At 41.2% G+C, this 24,935-nt stretch overlaps 1 protein-coding gene across 1 annotated transcript in view; it reads right to left on the reverse strand.

The window, feature by feature from the left end:
• The window catches only part of lrpprc (leucine rich pentatricopeptide repeat containing), a 152,929-nt gene that overhangs the window by 110,473 nt on the left and 17,521 nt on the right, over nucleotides 1–24,935 (reverse strand). The window contains exons 2-7 of the mRNA XM_033025505.1: nucleotides 21,882–22,093; nucleotides 20,266–20,388; nucleotides 13,529–13,650; nucleotides 13,028–13,086; nucleotides 7,926–8,012; nucleotides 330–456 (exon numbers count right to left, since the gene is read on the reverse strand). Coding sequence (XP_032881396.1) covers nucleotides 330–456; nucleotides 7,926–8,012; nucleotides 13,028–13,086; nucleotides 13,529–13,650; nucleotides 20,266–20,388; nucleotides 21,882–22,093 — 730 coding nt within the window. The remainder of the gene's footprint in view (nucleotides 1–329; nucleotides 457–7,925; nucleotides 8,013–13,027; nucleotides 13,087–13,528; nucleotides 13,651–20,265; nucleotides 20,389–21,881; nucleotides 22,094–24,935) is intronic.

Consider the following 24,935-nt stretch of genomic DNA (forward strand, 5'->3'; position numbering starts at 1 on the left):
TGCACCAATTTCATAAATCGACGTAATTATTAAATATGAAGGAATATTTTAGTTTCTACATTAACTTGATAATTGATTTGAGGATAGCCTGGTCTTCAATGGGAAGTATATAACCTGATTATACAGATAATAAATCTCATACTCCTTTTTGCACAATTTAAAAACTAAAAGGCTTTAATATATCAATGCCTGCAATGAAGGCAAATTATCAATGGGTACATGGAATATACTTTGTGGCTGCACTGGGCTATTTATTAAGAACTTTCTTGAAATTATTGTAAATTATTGTAATTAAGTTTGATTCAAAACAGTTGCTTCCAATTTTGTACCTGTTTCAGATTTTCGATATCTCCCTTTTCAGCATATGAATTCAGTAAGGCAACATAAGTATCTGGGCCAGGCTCAATCCCTGCTCCTCTCATCACATTTAGAATGCCCTCTGCACTTTCCATGTCACTGAAATGGAAATCTGTAACTTAAAACACATTCTCAAATAAAGTGGAAAACATCGTGCATCAGTTGATTAATTTCACAAATGGCCAAAATTGGATTCATTCAGAAATTGATTGCAAAATATCTACATGTAGCACAGTGGCACAGCCAGGAAGCACATTGGCACAATGGTGGAGCTGTTGCCTTACTGCACCAGAGACCAAGGTTCTATCCTGACCACGGGTGCTGTGTGTCTGGAATTTGTACATTCTCCCTGTGACCACGTGGGATTTCTCTGAGTTCTCCAGTTTCTTCTCAAACTTCAAAGTCGTATGGGTATGTAGGTTAATATGCCCCTGTAAATTACCCCTAGTGTGTAGGGTGTGATAGTAGGATAACATGGAACTAGTGTGTGGGTGATCAATGGTCGGCATGGACTTAGTGAGCCGAAGGGCTTGTTTCCACACTGTATCTGTAAACTAAACAAATATCTGATGAACCATGTGGTCCAAATAGCAAAAACATTTCTGAAATGCTTTTATGTAGTTCAATGTAACTTAATTGACCAAAAGTCAAAGATATCTTAATTTTAATTGTTTTACCGATTGTGGGAAAGTACAACAAACAAATGCAAAATAACAAAACTGGATTTTCAACAACTAATTGAATTACTCATCATAATTAATTCAACACAAAAGGCACTCATCACTGAATTGCATAATTGGCTCAAATTGTCAGCTCACACTCTTTTATAAGGTTTGAACTTTCAAAAATTCCCCTTTCAAAAACAAGTGTGCCACCAACTATATTACGACAAAGAATGAAGACTTGACACTGGAAACAGAAAGAAAAGCATGAATGAGAACAAAAGTGTTAGGTTATGCCAATGTCACTGAAATATAGTATGACTTTGACAAAAAGATCTTATTTTATAGTAAAATACTACAACCGAACAAAGCCCCACATCTAGGTTACCAGATCCAGGCCCTGCAGTTCTGCAATTATAAATAGTGCTAGATAACTTAACAATCAAATACAAGGTAGACATTTAATGAACACGCCCATGCTTAGTTATGTTGGACATGTCCTCGGCAAATGTGAACTGCATTTATGAGTCTGATAAAAACAAGGAAGAAGTTGTAATTAAAAACATTAAAGCTTTTTTAAAATCTTCAATTCAACTAGAAAGAGGAAAAAAGAGAATGACTGGTCCTTGATTACATTGGTTGCTTTCCTGAGACAGCATGGAGTATAGGTGGAGTCAATGGGGAGGGAGGCTGGTTTGTGTGATCGACTGGGCTTCATCCATAACTTTTGGCAATTTTTTACATTCTTGGGCAGAACAGTTGCCAAGCTGTGATACAGCTATGTTGTATCTGTTTAAGTTAGTAAGAACATCAAGTCAAGAGAGTTTATTGACATGGTCCCAGATAGGACAATGAAATTCTTGCTTGCTGCAGCACAACAGAATATTGTAGGCATAAATACAGAACAGATCAGTGTGCCCATATACAATAGAATATATATATATACACACACACATAAATAAACAGATAAAGTGCAATAGGCTGTTATAGTTCAGAGTTTGTTTGAAGTTGTGTTTAATAGTCTGATGGCTGTGGGGAAGTAGCTGTTCCTGAAGCTGGATGTTGCAGATTTCAGGCTCCTGTACCTTCTACCTGATGGCAGCGGAGGGATGAGTGTGCGGCCAGGATGGTTTGGGTCCTTGATGATGCTGGCAGCCTTTTTGAGGCTGCGACTGCGATAGATCCCCACGATGGTAGGGAGGTCAGAGCCGATGATGGACTGGGCAGTTTTAACAACTTTTTGCAGCCTTTTCCGCTCCTGGATGCTCAGGTTGCCGAACCAAGCCACAATGCAACTGGTCAGCATGCTCTCTACTGTGCACCTGTAGTGTCCTCCTTGACATACCAACTCTCCGTAATCTTCTCAGGAAGTAGAGATGCTGATGTGCTTTCTTTATGATTGCATCAGTGTTCTGGGACCAGGAGGGAACTTCGGAAATATGCACACCCAGGAATTTGAAGTTCTTGACCCTTTCCAACATCGACCCGTTGATATAAACGGGACTGTGGGTCCCCATCCTTCCCCCTTCCGAAGTCCACAATCAGTTCCTTGGTTTTGCTGGTGTTGAGAGCCAGGTTATTGTGCTGGCACCATTTGGTCAATCGGTCGATCTCACTTCTATACTCTGACTCGTCCCCATCAGTGATACGTCCCACAACAGTGGCGTAGTTGGCGAACTTGATGATGGAGTTCGCACTATGTCCTGCCACGCAGTCATGAGTATAGAGTGAGTACAGCAGGGGGCTGAGCACGCAGCCTTGAGGTGCTCCCGTGCTGATTGTTATCGAAGATAACACATTTCCACCTATGTGGTCTGTGAATGAGGAAGTCGAGGATCGAATTGCAGAGGGATGCACAGAGACCCAGATCTGAGAGCTTGGTAACCAGCTTGGAGGGGATGATGGTATTAAATGCCAAGCTGTAGTCAATGAATAACAGCCTGACATGAGTTTTTATGAGATCAGCCTCTCAAAGTACTTCATCACCACAGACGTTAGTGCTACTGGTCGATGGTCATTGAGGCACGTCACCTTGCTCTTCTTGGCACCGGTATTATTGATGCCCTTTTAAAGCAGGTGATCCGCACAGGTTTTTAAAACACGCCGGGTATACTATCAGGTCCAGGCGCTTTCCGAGGGTTCACCCCTCTGAAGGATCTTCTGACGTCGGCCTCTGTGGCTGTGACCGAAATACCATCACGGCGAATGGGGGCTCGGGAAGGCACATCAGTGTTCTCCCTATCAAAGCACTGCGGTATGGTCTGATTTACTGAAGTGAGGGCGAGGGATAGAGCGATAGGCATCCTTGATGGTCGTGTAGCAGTGGTCGAGGGTGTTTGGTCCTCTGGTGCTGCAGGAGACATGTCGGTGGAAGTTAGGGAGCGATTTCTTAAGGTTGGCTTTGTTGAAGTCCCCGGCTACGGTGATAAAAGACATACCAAATTTCCTTAGTCTTCTGTTGAAGTAAAAGTGTCGGTGTGTTTTTCTGGACACAGCATCAATGTGGCCGGATCAAGACAAATTGTTGGTGATATTGACACCTATGAACCTAAAGCTCTCAACCATCTTCACTGCATTGGTATGAATGGGTGCCTGTACTCTACCCTGCAACCTGAAATCAATGACCAGCTTAAGTTTTGCTGACATTGAGGGAGAGGCTGTACCATGTGTTTTCTGTTTCGTCTTTATTTGAAATCCGACCAACTAAGGTGGTGTCATCTGCAAACTTGTAAATGAAGTTAGAGCAGAATTTCACTGCAGTCATGAGGGTACACCCATCTTCACTGTCTGTAATCATTGGACAGGAAGATAAGGATGTAGTTATAGAGTGGGTATTGTCCTAGGTCCAGGAGCTTGTATACAAGTTTGATTGGCATTAAGGTGTTGAAAGCCAAGCTGTAGTCAATAAATAGGAGTCATTAGGTCATAAGTGATAGGAGCAGAATTTGGCCATCAAGTCTGCTCTGCCAATCAATCATGGCTTATCTATCTCTCCCTCCGAATCGAATTCTCATGCCTTCTACCCATAACCCCTGACACCCGTACTAATTAAGAATCTATCGCTGCCTTAAAAATATCCATTGACTTGGCCTCCACAGCCTTCTGTGGCCAAGAATTCCACAGATTCACCACCCTCTGACTAAATAAATTCCTCCTCATCTTCTTCCAAAAGGAATGTCCTTTAATTCCGAGGCTATGACCTCTAGTCCTAGATTCTCCCACTAGTGGAAACATTCTCTCCACATCCACTCTATCCAAGCCTTTCACTATTCGGCATGTTTCAATGAAGTCCCCCTTCATTCTTCTAAACTCCAGCGAGTACAGGCCCAGTGCTGTCAAACTCGCATCATATGTTAACCCATCCAATCCTAGGATCATTCTTGTAAACCTCATCAGAACCCTCTCCAGGGCCAGCACATCCTTCCTCAGATATGGTGCCCAAAATTGTTCACAATACTCAAATGTGGCCTGACCAGCGCCTTATAGAGCCACAGCATTACATCCCTGTGTTTGTATTCCAGCCCTCTTGAAATAAATGCTAGCTGACGTAAATGTCCTTATTATCCAGAGGGGTGAGTGTCAGGCCAGGTGGATGCAGCCTGCCGTGCACCCGCAGGTAAATTGCAGTGGATCAATGTTATCTGGGAGGCTGGACGCGATTTGCTCCATGACCAACCTATCGAAACAGGTGAAGGTGAGAAGAACTGTGCTGGCAGGTGAGGGGTCTGTGCTTAATATTTGGGTGATATTCGACTAACAAGGTATCTGGGAACAAGGATCTCTGATAGTATATCAGTTAATAGGAATCCACTGTCTGGTTTCATGTTATTTACAAAAAAAAATAGTTGTTGTTGTTGGTAGTAATTAATTCTGCGGTAGGAAGTTGCAGTTCCTTTGGCAGGTTCCCAGGCACAAGCAATGCTTGCTCCTCATTAATACCTTGACTAAAGATCAGAAACAGGAACCTTTTCTGCTATCTGCACAGCACTCAGTTCAATTCACAGCCTCTTAGAAAATGATTTTAAATATTCACTCCATTCACATAAACATTAGAGCAGTAAGATAGACACAAAAAGATGGAGTAACTCAGTTGGATAGGCAGCATCTCTCGAGAGAAGGAATGGGCGACGTTTCATGACAAGACCCTTCTTCAGACTGGTTAGGGATAATGGAAACGAGAGATATGGTGATGTGGTGAAATAAAGAAAAATGAATGAAAGATATGCAAAAAAGTAACGATGATAAAGGAAACAGGCCTTTGTAAGCTGTTTGTAGGGTGAAAATGAGAAGCTAGTGCGCCTTGGGTGGAGGAGGGATAGAGAGAGAGGCATGATATTCACCTCGAGAAAAAAAGTAGGAAGTATTGGCCGGGGGTCCGAGAGGCCGGCTAGGCCCACGACAGGGTCCAGGGGCAGTGCCCCAAAGTAATTCCCAAGCTTTCTGCTGGTAGTTTACATAACAGAAGCTTAGAATTTTCTAACACATAACCAGTAAAATAACCCCCCAAAGATAAATATTTCATGAAATAATTGACTTCATACAGCTAACAAAATCTTTACAAAAAATGTTACCTGGATTTCTAAATGAGCTATTTGTAGAGATGCCAAAAGAACACAAAAGTAAAACCTACACATCACCTTAGAAAGGTACCATCTCAAGGCATAATTATGTGCAATACTGCAAGGCACAGTTAACTGTCAATACACTGATGACACATCTACAACGCTAAAAACCTCTGCCAATAACAATGAAAACAAAAATTCCCAATATAAACAGAAAATCATCAGAAAGGGGAGGGGGTAGCCGCTGCCTGGGAGGTAGGGCCCCGCAACTCTCTAACCCCCACTATCATCGCCGGTACCATTCCCTTTCCAGTCACAGCTCCCTATGGGAAACACTAAACACTGTTGTGTTAATTTATTTATTTTCCCCACAAGAGAGGAGGGGGAGAGGATCAACGCCCCACAGCCATCACCCCCATCTTAACTGGCCGGGCATCCCGGTCACCCCGAGCCTGCACTCCTGTTCATGGCCCCGCATCTCACCCGCTCACGCTCCGGTTCCCGCCGGGCTGACCTCAGCAGCAGCCAAAGAGCGTCATTGTGTTCCCTCAGCCCACGGCCTCCCGCATGTCCCCCCCCTCTATTGGCTGACCTTGCTGACTTCCATCATGAATCACAAGCTTGCCCGCCTCCAGACCGGTACCTCCACTGACTCTCCTTCCTTCACCCTTTTATTTTTCGATCTTGCCAAGTAAACCATGTCAAAATCGGGCACAAAAAATTGAAAGATCTGATTCATTGTTAGGAAAAGAAAAAAATCGGAATTCAGATTTAAATCGGAAGAATGTCATGCCTGGAGAAGCTAGTGCGACTTGGGTGGGGGAGGGATAGAGAGAGAGAGAGAGAGAGAGAGAGAGAGAGAGAGAGAGGGAATGCCGGGGCTACCTGAAGTGAGAGAAATCAAAAATCAGCTGTAAGCTGCCCAAGCGAAATATGAGATGCTGTTCCTCCAACTCTCCGAGGCTGAAGTTGAGGACTTGTACTTTGTCTTTCCTGAACAAATTAAATTAAAAGTTGTCACTAATGTCAACTTGCTGAAGTCAAAGAAGAGTCTTCTTTAACATCTAATCGCGGAGCTGCCTGCGATCATTTGCCGAGAAGAAGTGCTCCAACTGCGGGACAAGGCGGAAATCCTGTGGGGGGGGCTGTCCCCCCCATGTTTTGAGAGGTGGGGGACAATCCCCTCCCATGTTTTGTGAAACATGTTGCAGCGAAACCGCCCGGTAATGGCTGTAGCGCCCAGGTCAGCTCACCTGCCCCACACTCCATAGACGTGCAGGTTTGTAGGTTAAGTGCTTCGGTAAATTGTAAATTGTCCCTAGTGTCGGATGGTGCTAGTGTACAGGGTGATTGCAGGTCGGCGCGGATACAGTGGGCCAAAGGATCTGCAGTTCCCAGGTCACCTGCGCGCCCAGGTCGGCTTGCCTGCCCCGGAACTGACTGTAGCGCCCAGGTCGGCTGGCAGGTCTGGCTGTAGCGCCCAGGTCGACTCGCTTGCCCCAGGTCTGGCTATAGCACCAAGGTCACCTGCGTGCTCCGGGACTGGCTGTAGCGCGCAGGTCAGCTCGCCTGCCCCGGGAATGGCTGTAGCGCCCAGGTCGGCTGGCAGGTCTGGCTGTAGCGCCCAGGAACGTGCCCCGGGTCTGGCTGCAGTTCCCAGGTTGCCTGCATGCCCCGGGACTGGCTGCAGTTCCCCAGACTGTGTTTGGATCATCTCTGACAGGGAAGGGGGGGGGGGGGGAGGAGGCCTGTACATCGTGCCGTCCATAGCGGCGACTGCGGAGGATTTGGGTTAGGGAACACACAGGATCTGCCCTGACCTATTAATTAGGCGGATTCAGGAGCCGGTGAAACCTGGGACCTCTGTGGCAGTCTCTCTCAACATACGCCTACAGTCGGACTCACAATTATATTCATATTATTTTTATATAATAGTATTATATATAATTATGTATAACTCCAGTTATTCACAAGTCATATATATGTATATATAACCGCAGCACGGAATTAGGCCCCCATAGAGTAAAATGAGCATTGAGCACTAGATGACGGTTACTTTTTCGATCTAATTAGATTACGTATTAGTGTGCAACATTTGGCACCGACGAGTTATGAATTCCTTCTCAATTATATTTTATCTAAATCTGTGCCAAATTTCAAATAGATACCAGACATGGGTCACGAAAGTTAAATTCTAGACACATTTTCGGTGCTCGGCCCACGGCCTATTAAATATTGTCAAGGTATACAAAAAGTGCAAATATTTTAAAACATCATAATATTGATTTAAGAATATTTTTAAAGCAATAATCCTTGCAAGTCTTAATTGCTCTATTTTACCTACCCAGCTCGTGCATGCCCTGTCACCAAGGAATTAAACACCGCCTCTGTGATTGGCAGATCCTTATCCTTCATGAAACCAAGAATCTTGCTAAAAGAGAATGAATTGATAAATATTAATATCACATCTCCACATTTGTTTACATGCAGTAGGAAGCACATGTGCAAAAAAAGTTTTAAAGTCTTTTCAAAAATCTGTGCCAACTCCGCCTTTGTATAACCAATTGACCAAAATTGTTTGCCTTGGGAATGTTGACCCACTGTGTTCCTCCATTTTGTTTTTTTTGCTTAAGATTATGGCAGTTTCTTTGTCTGCATTGTTAGTTAACATTTTGAACAAAAACTCTCTCACAGTAAACAAATTAATTTCACTACCATATCACTCCTTGGGGTCCAAAACTGAACCAGAGACTTGGGTTAAGGCCTGGATTTCATTCAGGCACAGGCCACTCCACCAAAATATTTGATCTAAGCACATCATTAGATATATGTAAGAAGGAACTGCAGATGCTGGTTTAAACCTTAGACCCTTCTTCTGACCTGAAGAAGGGTCTCGACCCAAAATGTCACCCATTCCTTCTCTCCAGAGATGCTGCCTGTCCCGCTCAGTTATCCCATCTCTTTGTGTCTATCTTCACATCATTAGATAGTCGGGTTTACTCAGCAATTAAAGGCTACGAAATTTCACCTCCGTATCAAGGGATTAGCTGTAGTGACAGGTAGTCAAAAGACATTGACTCAACGATCAACAATCACCTCCACCAATCCCACCCGGTTTAAACTTGAAACCAGTCATGATATTAACACCAGCAATTGCTAAATAGCAGTAAAATGATAGGGTCCATTATTTGCAAAGATACTTCAAGTGCACCTTTTTTGTTTAATCTGAAAGCACGGCCATAATAATACAATACAATACAATACAATTTATTTGTTGTCATTTGAACCCAGAGGTTCAAACGAAATTTGGTTTCTGCAGTCATACAAACAAGAAGAACCAAGACACAACACAATTTACACGAACATCCATCACAGTGAATCTCCTTCTCATTGTGATGGAAGGCAAAGTCTTATCTCTCCCCTGCACTCCTCGTTCTCCTCCCGATGTCAGTCAAAGCCCCTGGCGGGCGATGGTAAATAAGTCCCGCGGCAATTATATTTCATTCTAAGTTTTCACAATAGCTTCCTTTTTTTTCCTCTTCAAATCACTACCATATATCTACTTTTCATGCTGAATGGTGGGATTATTAAGTAAGTGACTTCTTGAATGGCCATTCTTAACACCACTCTCCAATTGTCTACGGTATTAACAATAAAAAATAGACCAAGTCACTCCAGAACAGTTTTATTTTCTCCTGCTCAAAGTGCAATGCTATTTTAGAAAGTCAATGCATCAATCCATTAAAGGCCACTAAATTTTCAGTGAGTTTGCAGAATGTACCACCTGGCTGGAACATAAATGTCAAACATTTAAGTAACATTAGAAACTCTAGCAGTGTAAGAGCAATTATATAATCAGTATTAAAAAATCTTAATGTGGTTTGTACTGGTAACAATAAAAGATTAGACAATCACAATGATGGTTCAGATATGAGACATTAAGATCCCACAGCACTTCGTAAAACAGTGCTTGGGCTTTCTCCCCTTTCTTTGCAACTATACACATATATACACACGTATATATACACACAGGGGTGCTGAGGAAGAGGATTTCTTGGAATGTATGCGGGATAGTTATCTAAATCAACATGTAGAGGAACCAACGAGAGAGCAGGCTATTTTAGACTGGGTATTGAGTAATGAGGAAGGGTTAGTTAGCAGTCTTGTTGTACGTGCCCCCTTGGGCAAGAGTGACCATAATATGGTTGAGTTCTTCATTAGGATGGAGAGTGACATTGTTAATTCAGAAACAATGGTTCTGAACTTAAAGAAAGGTAACTTTGAGGGTATGAGACGTGAATTGGCCAAGATTGAATGGCAATTAATTCTAAAAGGGTTGACGGTGGATATGCAATGGAAGACATTTAAAGACTGCATGGATGAACTACAAAAATTGTTCATCCCAGTTTGGCAAAAGAATAATTCAGGGAAGGTAGTGCATCCGTGGATAACAAGGGAAATCAGGGATAGTATCAAAGCGAAGGATGATGCGTACAAATTAGCCAGAAAAAGCAGCATACCGGAGGACTGGGAGAAATTCAGAGACCAGCAGAGGAGGACAAAGGGCTTAATTAGGAAAGGAAAAATAGATTATGAAAGAAAACTGGCAGGGAACATAAAAACTGACTGCAAACGTTTTTATAGATATGTGAAAAGAAAGAGATTAGTTAAAACAAATGTAGGTCCCTTGCAGTCAGAAACAGGTGAGTTGATCATGGGGAACAAGGATATGGCGGACCAATTGAATAACTACTTTGGTTCCGTCTTCACTAAGGAAGACATAAATAATCTGCCGGAAATAGCAGGGGTCCGTGGGTCAAAGGAGTTGGAGGAATTGAGTGAAATCCAGGTTAGCCGGGAAGTGGTGTTGGGTAAATTGAATGGATTAAAGGCCGATAAATCCCCAGGGCCAGATAGGCTGCATCCCAGAGTACTTAAGGAAGTAGCTCCAGAAATAGCGGATGCATTAGTAATAATCTTTCAAAACTCTTTAGATTCTGGAGTAGTTCCTGAGGATTGGCGGGTAGCAAACGTAACCCCACTTTTTAAGAAGGGAGGGAGAGAGAAAACGGGGAATTACAGACCAGTTAGTCTAACATCGGTAGTGGGGAAACTGCTAGAGTCAGTTATTAAAGATGGGATAGCAGCACATTTGGAAAGTGGTGAAATCATTGGACAAAGTCAGCATGGATTTACAAAAGGTAAATCATGTCTGACGAATCTTATAGAATTCTTCGAGGATGTAACTAGTAGCGTGGATAGGGGAGAACCAGTGGATGTGGTGTATCTGGACTTCCAGAAGGCTTTCGACAAGGTCCCACATAAGAGATTAGTATACAAATTTAAAGCACACGGCATTGGGGGTTCAGTATTGATGTGGATAGAGAACTGGCTGGCAAACAGGAAGCAAAGAGTAGGAGTAAACGGGCCCTTTTCACAATGGCAGGCAGTGACTAGTGGGGTACCGCAAGGCTCAGTGCTGGGACCCCAGCTATTTACAATATATATTAATGATCTGGATGAGGGAATTGAAGGCAATATCTCCAAGTTTGCGGATGACACTAAGCTGGGGGGCAGGGTTAGCTGTGAGGAGGATGCTAGGAGACTGCAAGGTGACTTGGATAGGCTGGGTGAGTGGGCAAATGTTTGGCTGATGCAGTATAATGTGGATAAATGTGAGGTTATCCATTTTGGTGGCAAAAACAGGAAAGCAGACTATTATCTAAATGGTGGCCGACTAGGAAAAGGGGAGATGCAGCGAGACCTGGGTGTCATGGTACACCAGTCATTGAAAGTAGGCATGCAGGTGCAGCAGGCAGTGAAGAAAGCGAATGGTATGTTAGCTTTCATAGCAAAAGGATTTGAGTATAGGAGCAGGGAGGTTCTACTGCAGTTGTACAGGGTCTTGGTGAGACCACACCTGGAGTATTGCGTACAGTTTTGGTCTCCAAATCTGAGGAAGGACATTATTGCCATAGAGGAAGTGCAGAGAAGGTTCACCAGACTGATTCCTGGGATGTCAGGACTGTCTTATGAAGAAAGACTGGATATACTTGGTTTATACTCTCTAGAATTTAGGAGATTGAGAGGGGATCTTATAGAAACGTACAAAATTCTTAAGGGGTTGGACAGGCTAGATGCAGGAAGATTGCTCCCGATGTTGGGGAAGTCCAGGACAATGGGTCACAGCTTAAGGATAAGGGGGAAATCCTTTAAAACCGAGATGAGAAGAACTTTTTTCACACCGAGAGTGGTGAATCTCTGGAACTCTCTGCCACAGAGGGTAGTCGAGGCCAGTTCATTGGCTATATTTAAGAGGGAGTTAGATGTGGCCCTTGTGGCTAAGGGGATCAGAGGGTATGGAGAGAAGGCAGGTACGGGATACTGAGTTGGATGATCAGCCATGATCATATTGAATGGCGGTGCAGGCTCGAAGGGCCGAATGGCCTACTCCTGCACCTAATTTCTATGTTTCTATGTTATACCATCAGGTATATATATACACCTGAATGGATATAGAAAAACTAGCTATTGCCTTCACTATTTCTGTTTGAGTTACTTTTACAACATAACTATGCTTCAAAACATGAATTGTGTTTCAAAGGAACCAGATTAATTTTTTTCTCATTAAAAATTGCCACAAAAATAGTGCACACTTGCATTGATTTGAATGTGTAAAGACACTCACACTAATGCAGAGTTTGTTGTGCAGCACTGAAACGATTCCTTCTGCCCAACATGTCCATGATGATGACCTCATAAAACTTAGTAAGACATGAACAGCCCCCAACAAAGCCATGCTGACAATCCCTAATTATTCCATTCTCTTCCAAATGCGAGTAAATCATATTCCAAATAATCCTCTCCAATAGCTTCCCTACCATTGACGCAAAACTCACCAGCCTGTAATTTATTTAATTAGCTCTTCTTCGCTTTTTAAATAAAGGATTAATATTGGCTACTCTCGAGTCCTCTGGTATCTCGCTTGTAGCAAGGGATGATACAAAGATCTGCATCTTTCTGCCCGTAATCTTCTCTCTTGCTTCCCAATAACCTGGGAAAGATTCCAACAGGCCCCAGGCTCCAGACACCCAAGACCACCTTCTTGATCTCAAACTACCCCAACATATCAATATACCTCACCGTGATCTCATTATTTTCCTTATCCTTCTGCTTGAATACAGATGCAAAATATTCCTTCAGTACCTCATCCATGTCTTCTGATTTCAAGCATAAATTCCCTTCTTTATCCTCGAGTGGTGCTACCTTTGTGCTAGTTACCCTCCTGTTTTTAATATTCGCATAAAAAGCCTTGGGATTTTCTGTAATCTGACTATTGAACCCTTACAATTAGAACTTTTAGCTTGGTAAGTAAGTCAAAACATTCTTAGCATTCCCTGACCACACAAATTACAGCACATTCAGAATTGTTTAAAAAAAATATACCTTGCACCTTCGATATCTCCATCATTGCAATATGCTGTTATTAACCTTTGGAAGGTAACCTGTATATTCAAGGGAGGTAATAAAAATCCTTCATTTAATCAGCAAACGCTTTATTGCCTTCATACATAGAAATTAAAATAGTTATTTAAAAGTGCATGCAATTTGATCATTAAATAGAATCTGTATTTAAGTTGGAAAGTAAATATAATTTTATTTCAAAAGCTAAAATATGTCTATTAAGTGAATAAATCAATAACAGTTTACAGTCATGTGTATACATGACATTTGGAGAAAATTGGGGTTGTGGTAGCGTAGTGGAATACAATGTAAACATTTTTTCAGCTTCAAATTAACTTTACATAAGAGAAAAAAAAGTGACGTGTAAAAATTATATTAATTGTCATATTTTATATACTTTCAATAACCATAAATATTATATTTGTAATCAAAATAGCAATTGCAAAATAGATAGCAAGGAATTTTGGAACTTTGGTAACTCACTCTATTAGGTTGCACATTTGCAGATTCCATTTTTGCCAGAAAATCAGTTGGTAAAAACTTGTGTTCATTTTGAAGATAGACTTTCAACAAAGCATTGTAATGGCTCACATCATAAACAGCACCTAGACATGAAAGAACATTGGTAGGAAAACAACACACTTAGATCCTTAATTACTTTTAATAATTACATCTGCAGAGTCTCATATGTAAAACTATCATCTTTCAATCTATCAAACCAGATTTTGCCAAAAACTAAACAAATCCTTCATCTCCCAACGGTAAAGATTTTCCACCATATATTCTTGAGCTATCTCAACTCAGTTCCTATTGGCTTACTTCCATCCATCAATTCAGTACTGATCAAAAATCTTGCCAAAATTGTTCACTGGGAAAATAAAGTTGATGTTCTTCTGGGATAGAATAGAGGGAGGTGTGCTGTGAATGCAATGTTTTTGCACTTGACAAGCATGATTAAAATAAAATTAATTTAATTCTCTGATTTTCTGCACTAACATCAGTCTCCTCAATAATCATGAATTACAATTTAAAAAATTGAAAATTGTGATTAATTGTGATTATTTCCCCTCTGGTCTAAACAGTACTAAGTTTTTAAGTGCAATTTGTTTATAGTCTAAAAGATAGCATGGCAAATCATTTAATAAATTAATGAATTATTCCAATTCTCTATACTAATTCAGAAAATAAGATGGTTAAATTTACTCTTTATTTTTAATTCTGGGACTCTACCGGTTCTGGTGAAAGCCATAACTATTGTGATCCTTTAAACTTGAAGGTTAAAATGCAACACAGTGCAAGTGTCTCCCAAGAATTTAAAAAATATGAACAATGATTATGTTAATGATTAACAATTGATATGCAAACAGAGCTTGGCTTAAGCCAATGGCTTAAATACCAATGCGGGTGAGAGCTTCAGAAATTGTGTAATAAATTTGACTGCAAGATTTGAAATCAATTTATTCTCAGAGTTTAAGACTAAACATCGCGTTGGCAGACTAGCTCAATAAAAGATAAAATAACTCAATAAATTACTTTACTTTATTCAATTCAAATCAAGGAAACGACATGGAAGGTTACAAAGTACATTTCTGTGGATTTTCAGCAATAGAAATGAATTATATAATCTATCTGCCACCTAGATTTTTTAGATTTTTTCAGAAGTGTTTATGAATATAGTAACTTGCCTGGAGCTACTGCCATTTTAGATATAGTCACACAAAAGAGATGGAAGGAATCTTTTAGGTTACATGCCCATACACCGTAAAACAGGATAAATTCACAGCATCAATATTTCACATTTGTGAGATAATGAACAGACTTGTGACAATGGGAAATAGAATTTGTCACAACGATGTTTAGCTGTTGCAAAATAGATTAAATCTGGAAGACTGTGATTTTTCTCTGGCCAAACTCAGAAACAAAAAAAAGTGCATTGACTGATTTTTTTTTTACGGGCTGGATTCTGCATTAAGATTAATAGAGAGACTAACAGTGCTCATCATTATTCGGGATTAGAGTGGACAACTTCCTGACTCCACATAGGTGCAGTTAAATGTATATCTGCAAGCAGTTGTATCCAGGTTGCCCTGCTCCTGCACGAGCTGCACCTCGACTGTTTTCTCACTGAGAAATTTGACATTCAAATGGGGTAATCCGGCACGATTATCTAATAAGGAGAGATAAGCAGAATGTTCCTATACTTAGAAGGGTTTCATTGAAGTGTACAATTTCATATGGGGCTTGACAGGGTTGATTTTTCATCCAGCTAGGGGTGGCAGTCTCAAAATATAGTATCCCACATTTAGGACAGAGTTGACAAGTAATTTCTCAGGGAATGGAGAATCTGTTTTTCTCTACCCAAGAGTGTTCTGGAGGTTCAGTTGCTCAATACATTCAACTACTTCTTCTTGCGTGTGGCGTGCACAGCCTAAAGTTGTAGGACAACTTGTTTTATTTGATCTTATTTGATTGTGCACACCGTTTTGATTGCATTCGTCGAAACATGGAGGTTACAATCTTCCACACATTGCAATACATTCAAAAGAGCTATTGATAGAATTTTAGATATTAAGTAAATAAAGAGATATATGGTTGATGCAGATAAGTGGTACTTCAGATAGATCAGGCATGATCATTCTAAATGAGAAACATGCACAACGTCCCGTCTCGTATCCCTGCATCTATTTCTATACATATGAAACCATTTAATTGCATCACGTTGCCATACCTCTCCGCAACATCGCTAAACTCAGACCCTCTCTCACACCTCCCTCTGCTGAAAGACTCATCCATGCCTTCATCTCCTCCCGACTGGACTATTGCAACTCACTTCTCCTTGGCATCAGCTCCACCTACATCAACCGACTCCAACTGGTCCAGAACGCAGCCGCCCGACTCATCACCCACACCAAATCCTGGCATCACATCACTCCAGTCCTCAAACAACTTCACTGGCTTCCCATCTCCCACCGGATCACCTACAAAATCCTGATCCTCACCTACAAAGCCCTCCACCATCTGGCCCCCCCATATCTCACTGACCTCCTCTCCCCCTACCAACCCTCACGATCCCTCAGATCCACATCAGCCGGTCTCCTCTCCATCCACAAGTCCAACCTCCGCAGTTTTGGGGACAGAGCCTTCTCCAGGGCAGCTCCCAGGCTCTGGAACTCCCTCCCCCAACTGATCCGCAATTCCGTGTCCCTCACCATCTTCCAGTCCCGCCTCAAGACCCATCTCTTCACCTCTGCCTATCCTTAGCCCCACGTCCCCCTCCCTTTTCATCTGTGCATTAATTGCCTCATATTGTGTTTTGAATTGTATTCTGTCTTTACTTTGTGTACTAGTCATGTCTCTACTATTTATTTCATTCCCCTTACATGTTTTTCCTCTACCTGCTAAATTTTTGTAAGGTGTCCATGAGACTCTTGAAAGGCGCCCATAAATAAAATGTATTATTATTATTATACCTTTAGCCACCTAAACATGCCAATATAAACTAGGGATGATGCATTCACATGGAAGTCGTGTTTAATGGCACTAAATCTTTTATGAGGCCAAAAAAATGTTAATCTCCATTGCCTATAACCAAGTTTCAATCCTTCATAAAACTAATTGCTGAAGATTTAAATAGAATGCATTTTTTAATCCCTTCATTCTTTCCATCATTACAGAACTTTAAATAAGCAATTTTACAATGAATTATAAGGCTAAATTATATTGGCTGGGAGTGAAGATTCTTCACTGATTAAAGACCTTCATCGGCTTACACGTTACAGATCCCATGAAGGGCATACCACAATGGAAATGATTTCTGAATACCGTAGGCTCAGTATCGAACCGTTTAAAACAAAATCCAGTATACTGTGAACAAAGTACACAGCAAACACAGCTCCTCAACAACTGACAACAGAATCCAATAATCCTTGCCAGAATTCTTAATCAATTTTTTTTGAAGAGGTTACTAGGGAAATTGACGAGGGTAAAGCAGTGGATGTTGTCTATATGGACTTTAGTAAGGCCTTTGACAAGGTTCCTCATGGAAGGTTGGTTAAGAAGGTTAAACTGTTGGGTATAAATGCAGGAATAGCAAGATGGATTCAGCAGTGGCTGAATGGGAGAAGCCAGAGGGAAATGGTGGATGGCTGTTTGTCGGGTTGGAGGCAGGTGACTAGTGGGGTGCCTCAGGGATCTGTGTTGGGTCCTTTGTTATTTGTCATGTACATCAATGATCTGGATGAAGGGGTGGTAAATTGGATTAGTAAGTATGCAGATGATACCAAGATAGGGGGTGTTGTGGATAATGAAGAGGATTTCCAAAGTCTACAGAGTGATTTAGGCCATTTGGAAAAATGGCAGATGGAGTTTAATGCTGATAAATGTGAGGTGTTACACCTTGGCAGGACAAATCAAAATAGGACGTACATGATAAATGGTAGGGAATTGAAGAATACAGTTGAACAGAGGGATCTGAGAATAACCGTGCATAGTTCCTTGAAGGTGGAATCTCATATAGATAGGGTGGTAAAGAAAGCTTTTGGTATGCTAGCCTTTATAAATCAGAGCATTGAGTATAGAAGCTGGGATGTAATGTTAAAATTGTACAAGGCATTGGTGAGACCAAATCTGGAGTATGGTGTACAATTTTGGTCGCCCAATTATAGGAAGGATGTCAACAAAATAGAGAGAGTACAGAGGAGATTTACTAGAATGTTGCCTGGGTTTCAACAACTAAGTTACAGAGCTAAGTTGAATAAGTTAGGTCTTTATTCTCTGGAGCGCAGAAGGTTAAGGGGGGACTTGATAGAGGTCTTTAAAATGATGAGAGGGATAGACAGAGTTGATGTGATCAAGCTTTTCCCTTTGAGAATAGGGAAGATTCAAACAAGAGGACATGACTTCAGAATTAAGGGGCAGAAGTTTAGGGGTAACATGAGGGGGAACTTCTTTACTCAGAGAGTGGTAGCGGTGTGGAATGAGCTTCCAGTGGAAGTGGTGGCAGCAGGTTCGTTGGTATCATTTAAAAATAAATTGGATAGGCATATGGATGAGAAGGGAATGGAGGGTTATGGTATGAGTGCAGGCAGGTGGGACTAAGGGAAAAAAGTTGTTCGGCACGGACTTGTAGGGCCGAGATGGCCTGTTTCCGTGCTGTAATTGTTATATGGTTGTTATATGGTAATACATTAAAACTCCATGTGTAATCTATATTACTTAAAGTCTGATCTTGACCACTTCCTGTTGTTCTGTATATTGATTTTAGAAAAAAACGCTGCCACTTACGGCTGTGATTTTTGGCCATCTTACTCAGAGCCCCCCTCCGCTGCGCAGGACAAGAGGATTTTTCCCACGATGAAAAATAAAAGAGTTATTAGTGTTTAAAAAATGTTGAGATTTTCTCTCCTGAAGGTCATGCTCCTTCCGGAGGGACTATAAAACCTGGAAGTGTTGAGTGCCTCAGTCAGTCTCTGCAAGATGAGGGAGCGAGGGGTCACGTCTCTCAGTCTGAGCTGTGAATAACGCTGAACACATGTCTACCAAAGTGTGAGTGGTTTTACTGACCTGTCAGTGGCCTTAATGAAAATGCTAAAGCTGTGCTGCCTTTGGTTTGGTAATGCTAAAGCTGTGTTGCCTTTGGTTTGGAAATGCTAAAGCTGTGTTGCCTTTGGTTTGAAAATGCTAAAGCTGTGTTGCTTTTGGTTTGGAAATGCTAAAGCTTTGTTGCCTTTGGTTTGGAAATCCTAAAGCTGGGTTGCCTAATTAACGTTGCCGTGCCTAATTAAAGTTGCCGTGCCTAATTAAAGTTGCCGTGCCTAATTAACGTTGCCTTGCCTTCTATATAATTAAAAGTCTAATCTTGACCACTTCCTGTTTGCGCTTTATATTGAGTTTAGAAAAAACGCTATCATGTACGGCTGTGATTTTTGGCCATCTTACTCAGAGTCCCCCTCCGCTCATCAGGTGCCGAGGAATTTTCTGATCGATGAAAAATAAGAGTATTTAGTGTTTAAAAATGTTGAGACTCTCTCTCTTGTCAATCACGCCATGAAGGCCACGCCCCTTCTGGTGGGAGGGGGAGGGACTATAAACCCCAGAAGTGTGGGCGTGGCTCAGTCTCTGCAAGATGGAGATGGGAGAGGTCATGACTCGCTGTCTTTAGTGGCCTTGCACCCTACTTGAAGTGGTATGAAACTGCACTTGAATTTGGTGGCCTTGCATCCTGCTCGAAGTGGTAAGAAACTGCACTCGCATTTGGTGGCCTTGCACTCTGCTTGACATGGAATTTCAAGGAATAGCCGTGAGTCAACTGCCAGCCCACCAGCCGTGACTGAGTGAGCTGCCAGCACAACAGGCGTGAGTGACTGAGCCGGCAGCCCAAGAATCCATTCGGCCCACAATGTCCATACTAGCCCTCTGGAAACCAGTCCCATCAGCCCACAACACCAATACTAATGCTCCAGAAAGCCCCCCGCCCCCACTGGCCACCAATATTGAAATTGGTGGAAAGGTGGAATATTGCTTTGGGGGACCAGCCCTCCAGTGTGATGCTGGGACCCAACGGGTCCCACTTAGTCTAGTGACAAATAAACAAATGAAAATCAATGAACACGACTAAACACAAATGGCACAAGAGTTTACACATTCAAATTGTACTGCTCTCGATTATTTTATTTTAAGCTTTCTTGGTTTTGTATTATCAGAGATAATCCTCACAATAAATATTATTATAATTTAGCAATGCACATATTAATCTTACTCCAAACTAATTAACTATCAGAAAATCCTAAAACATAGAAAACTATCTGCCTTTTCATACTCGAAATCATTAGAATTCTATACTTCAGAGCACTATAAATGCGTTGATAATCAAACTAACGCTTTTTTGAATACCAGAATTAAGATATAAGGAATTATAAGGCAAAGATAAGGGACCTGATCTTGCTAAATGACAGGGCATGTGAGAGAGACTCCAGCTGCTAATTCTCAAGTTCTTGCAATCTTTCAATAGCTAAAATCTAATGCAATGTATAACTTGCTACTGCCAGCAGCCTCTTGTATGATTAATAAATCAATCTTGTAATCAAAAAAACAAATCAAATTATACATTTTTACACCTCATTTCTTTGCTGGAAGTGACCATTATCTACAAGACGACAGCAAGAATTTATATTAGCAAGCACATCAATGTGGAACAGAAATGAGGCTTTGACTGCCCATACCTAACTCCTGAAGCTTGTCCCAGATTCTGTGAGCCAATTCTGTTCTTTCTTGCAAGTGCATTTCTGGAAGCAAGGAGCCACAGCTACGCAACAGGAGCAAAGCTTGATTGCCACTAGGATAGCCTGTTAAAAATAAATCAATTAAAAATTATAGAAGATTTAAAAAAATCATCATATTGTTAGGTAAGAAACAACAAATGATAATTTCAAATGAGTATCTACAGGAAAAATAATTACATTCCCATCACATTCGCTTGATAAAGAAATCCATGCTCTATTTGGAAGAACAACCCATGGTCATATTTCGGAAGAAACACGTGCTCTTTGCAATAATACAGGTCCACCACCGATTTTCTGGCACCTTTGGTTCCAGAGCCCTACCAGATTATCCGGTTTGTCGGATAACAAGAGGTCACAGCCTCCGAGAGGATCCTAGGCTGCTGAGGGGCCGTGATACCGACCAGTAAAGTTGGCCTCGGAATTTGGCTATGGGAACAAAGCTCCACAGCCCCGGCCACAGGGGAAAAAATCCAACCCACCGATCAGCCACAGAAGTCCCAATGAGATTGAGATCAGCCACCTCACCGGGTCTAAGCTCCACATTTTTGTGAGGACTTCCGGGGGGAGGGGGGGGGGGGGGGGAGGGGGGAAGTCAAGTGCACACTCGTAATTTTGTGTGGATTAAAGGAGGTGTCGGTCCACCAGTTTCCAGAAAATTGGTGGTGGACCACCTGTACCACCTACTCATTTCATAGGTGTCAAATGGTAACTAAATGACAAATCAAATCACCTGGACGAGTCATTATTCTTTGCTTGTCATTTAAGCAAAAAATAAGCTCAATAATTTCAGAGAAAATTTGATGATGTAAGGGCTCAGAGAAAAATAATTATACTTAAATGGATATTGTATAATGAAGCATCTGCAATGAGAAAATGGGTGTTTATTTTTAAGTTACAGACCCAAGTGTTTAACACTGCAAGTCCACATTGATCCAAGACATATTTAAATGTCCATTTCACACAGCAATGTGAATTTTAGAGTAAGGTTGTTTCCATTTTTTGCTGCAGATTTGTGGTTAAAGGGCAAGAATTTAACTGCATAATTAGACTGCTACTCCACAACACAACAACAATCTTTCTGATGTCCATTTCTTCTATTTAACATTCTAAATATCAAGATATAAATTATTTAAGCAATGTTCACCCCTCCAACAGGTTTAAAAAAAAATTACCACATTGAGTCACCAAAAGGCTGGAATCAAATTAAATTAAAAACAAATCAATGAATGGATAAAATAAAGAGATAATTTTAAAACTCTACTTAGTCCATATGGAACTGATCTAGACATGCAAATTCCATGTGGGCTTAAACAGGGAAGAATGATAGAAGCAAGATAAACTATAAAGCTATAAACTTTAAAGCATTTTTGAATAAATTATCAATGACTATTGAGATAACTTTGTAATTTTTACTATAGACTGGACGGGAAAAGAAACAGAATTTTTAATCAACTTTTATTTTATTTTAGTCATGATTGGAGATTGTATAAAGAAAGCAAATATTTTAAGGAAACTAATTTTAAATGCCACAAATGCATCTTGTAAATAAAACAAACCTGTTCGACAGATGTCATGAAAAATTTTAAACAGCAAGGTTTTTGTGATACGACCGGTTCTTCGAACGGAGGAATCAAGCTTGTTCAAGGCCCAGTCAAATTGCAACGCTTGCTTAGCTCGAACCGCTGTATTTCCTTCATCTTTGACAAGTGTCCTCTGTTCTGTGGCAACTCCACACAAACGCACATTGCTGAAGAAAGGCCTAGAAAGGCTAAGAAAAGACAATTTTAATCGGTTGCCCACAAATACCAAATCACCTGCTTTCTACTTATCTCTGTCTTTGCATCCATCCCCCCTCCCTACCTGGCTCCATAAACTCATCATCTTCACATCTCTCTCCTGACGCATCATTCTCTTCTTTATACCAGTTATTTTCACTCTCTACTGTCAGACCTGATGCAGGATCCCACCTTGAAATGTCAACTATTTCTTTCCATCCACAGGTAGAGTTCCTCCAGCAGATTGTTTGTTGATCCAGATTCCAGCATCTTGTGTCTACATAATCACTATTGATACTGATATGTTCTTGGCCACATGGAATTTCTTTGGTAGGGTGAACAACGCCAGGATGTTAACTAAATGGGAAGGGATGAAGATTTTGCTGCAGCTGCACAGAGCAATATGGGTATCCTTTAACATTAAGCATAAAGGTAGCATACAGGTGCGACAAAATGTTAAGTCAATGGAGAGTTGCCTTTACCGCAAAGGGAGGAACATAATAAAGTCTTGCAATAGTTCAATCTGTTAGTGAGACCGCAATTGAGTTACACTACATTGGAGCCAATCCCAAAAAAGATCGACTGAGCTGATCCCCTGGATGATGTTTTGATTGATGAAACATTGAATAGATTGTACCTACATTCACCAAGTTTGAGAGGTGATCTTATTGAAGCAAGATTCTGAGAAGACTTGTCAAAGTAGATGTGAGAGGATGTTTCTCCTCACGGGGGAAGCTAGAACTAGGTAGCAATATTGCAGAATAAAGGGTTGCCCATTTATGATGGAGATAAGGAACTTTTAGAGTGTTCTGAATCTTTGGTATTCACCACCCCACATTCATGCAACTCAAATCACTGAGTATGTCAAAAACTGAGACAGATAAATTTTTATTCACTCAGGAAGTCGAAAAACAGGCAGGAAAGTTAAACTGAGACGAAGTTCAGATTAACCACAATCTGGCTAAATGGTTGCATGTTCTCTGGGAACCTTATGCACCAATCCGTCTCCTATTACTTAATTCACAGGTAAATAGAACAAAGTCAAGATCAGGCAATGAAGAAGACCACATCTCAGAACAAATCTACAAGCTACCTTATTTCAAGAAAATCTACACAATGATACTATCCAGTGGGAAATAAAGCTATAGAGACAATATGCTTCTGTGTCTGATATTTCAAAAATAAACTGGCAAAGCTTATACTGTGACATGTGATCAGTTCAGTTTCCAAACATTGCGCCAATACAATCTTGACTCAGCAGCTGAAATAATTATAACTCTGTGAATCAGTGTTTTTTATCTTCAGGAATCCTTTTGAAAATGAATTAATCCTTAAAAATGTTTTCTCTGGTGATGGCAGTGGTACATCACATTTTACTCAACTCTCTCCTTTTGCTCACCCACATTTCAATTAGCCCATTCCCTCAATTCCCATGCAACCACTGTGCTTTCTGATCTTTCATTGCCTTCTGCTTGCTCCAAAAGTAATTCTGTCCTGTGAACAAGTAGTTCATGCTCCTCCATTGTCAAATATCCTACATCATGTTCTCACGTTTATCAAAGTTCAACTCCACTCACTTTCTCCAGGTTAAATGTGTAACTTTGGGATCCAAACTACACATATTTTTGTGGGATATGTGAAACTGTTCTTATTTCAAAATTATTTAGGCTCCTTCCCCCAATTCAATTTACAGTGTATTGATAACTCTATTGGTTGGCTTCTTGCACTTGTGCAGAATTCACAAACTTCATTACTTTTGCTTCCAATATCCACCCTACTCTCGCCTTTTCATGGTCGATCTCTGACCATTCCTTTCTATTTCTGAATCACTCTGTCAACATCACAGAAATTATTATCACCAAGCATCCATTACAACTCCAGTCTCCCACAGATATCTCAATTATACTTTCTTCAACCATGTTGCCTGATAAGGACTTCTTCCAATTCGTCCCGTTCCTCCAACTCCACATATTTACTCCAACACAACCTTCTACACAGGTGCCTCTCAGATATCTTCCTTCTTGCTGAACCATAGCTTCCACTCTATCATTTTTGACAGAGGCTATGACCACATTTTAACTGTTTCCCAACCTGTTGTCATCCTCCCTATGGAAAAGCATGGAGTTCCCTACTTATTACCTCAGCAGCATGTCATTAATATAATTTCTGCCACCTTCAATAAGATTCCACCAGACACTGCATCCCCAGCATTTCCCTCACCGTTTTGTGACTCCCAGGTCTGTATTGCCATCCCACCAAATGTTTCACTTTCTCATCTTGCGCATGGAATCACAGAAAATGCAACTGTCATTTTACCTCTCCCAAGTGCCTTTGCACCGATTTCTGGATTCTCTCCCCATTTAGAAGAGTCTACGTCTTTATTCTTACTACCAAAAAGCATGACTCCACACTTTGCAACATTATATTCTATCTGCCACTTCTCTGCCCAGGCTCCCAACCTGTCCAAGTCCTTCTGCAGAGTCCCTACTTTCTTTGCTCTACCTGCCCTTCCACCTATTACGTATAATCAGAAAAGAAAACTTGGCCGCAAAGCTTTCAATCCCCTCCTCCAAATCATTAATATACAATGTGAAGAGTAGCGATCCCAGCACCAACCCATGCGGGGCTCCGCTAGTCACTGGCAGCCAACAAGAAAAAGCTCCCTTTATTGCCTCAGATCCATGCTAGTATCTGCCCTATACCATGACCTCTCATTTTCAGTCTCACGTGTGGTGTGGTGGGGGCGGGATTAAAATACAGGTTTGTATTGCTTGTCAGAGAAGGATTTCCTCGGGGTGCTAGTTGATGAAGAGAAATCGATCGAACATCCGTTCA

This window comes from Amblyraja radiata, chromosome 8, assembly GCF_010909765.2.
Source record: "Amblyraja radiata isolate CabotCenter1 chromosome 8, sAmbRad1.1.pri, whole genome shotgun sequence".
In the NCBI taxonomy this organism is placed as follows: domain Eukaryota; kingdom Metazoa; phylum Chordata; class Chondrichthyes; order Rajiformes; family Rajidae; genus Amblyraja; species Amblyraja radiata.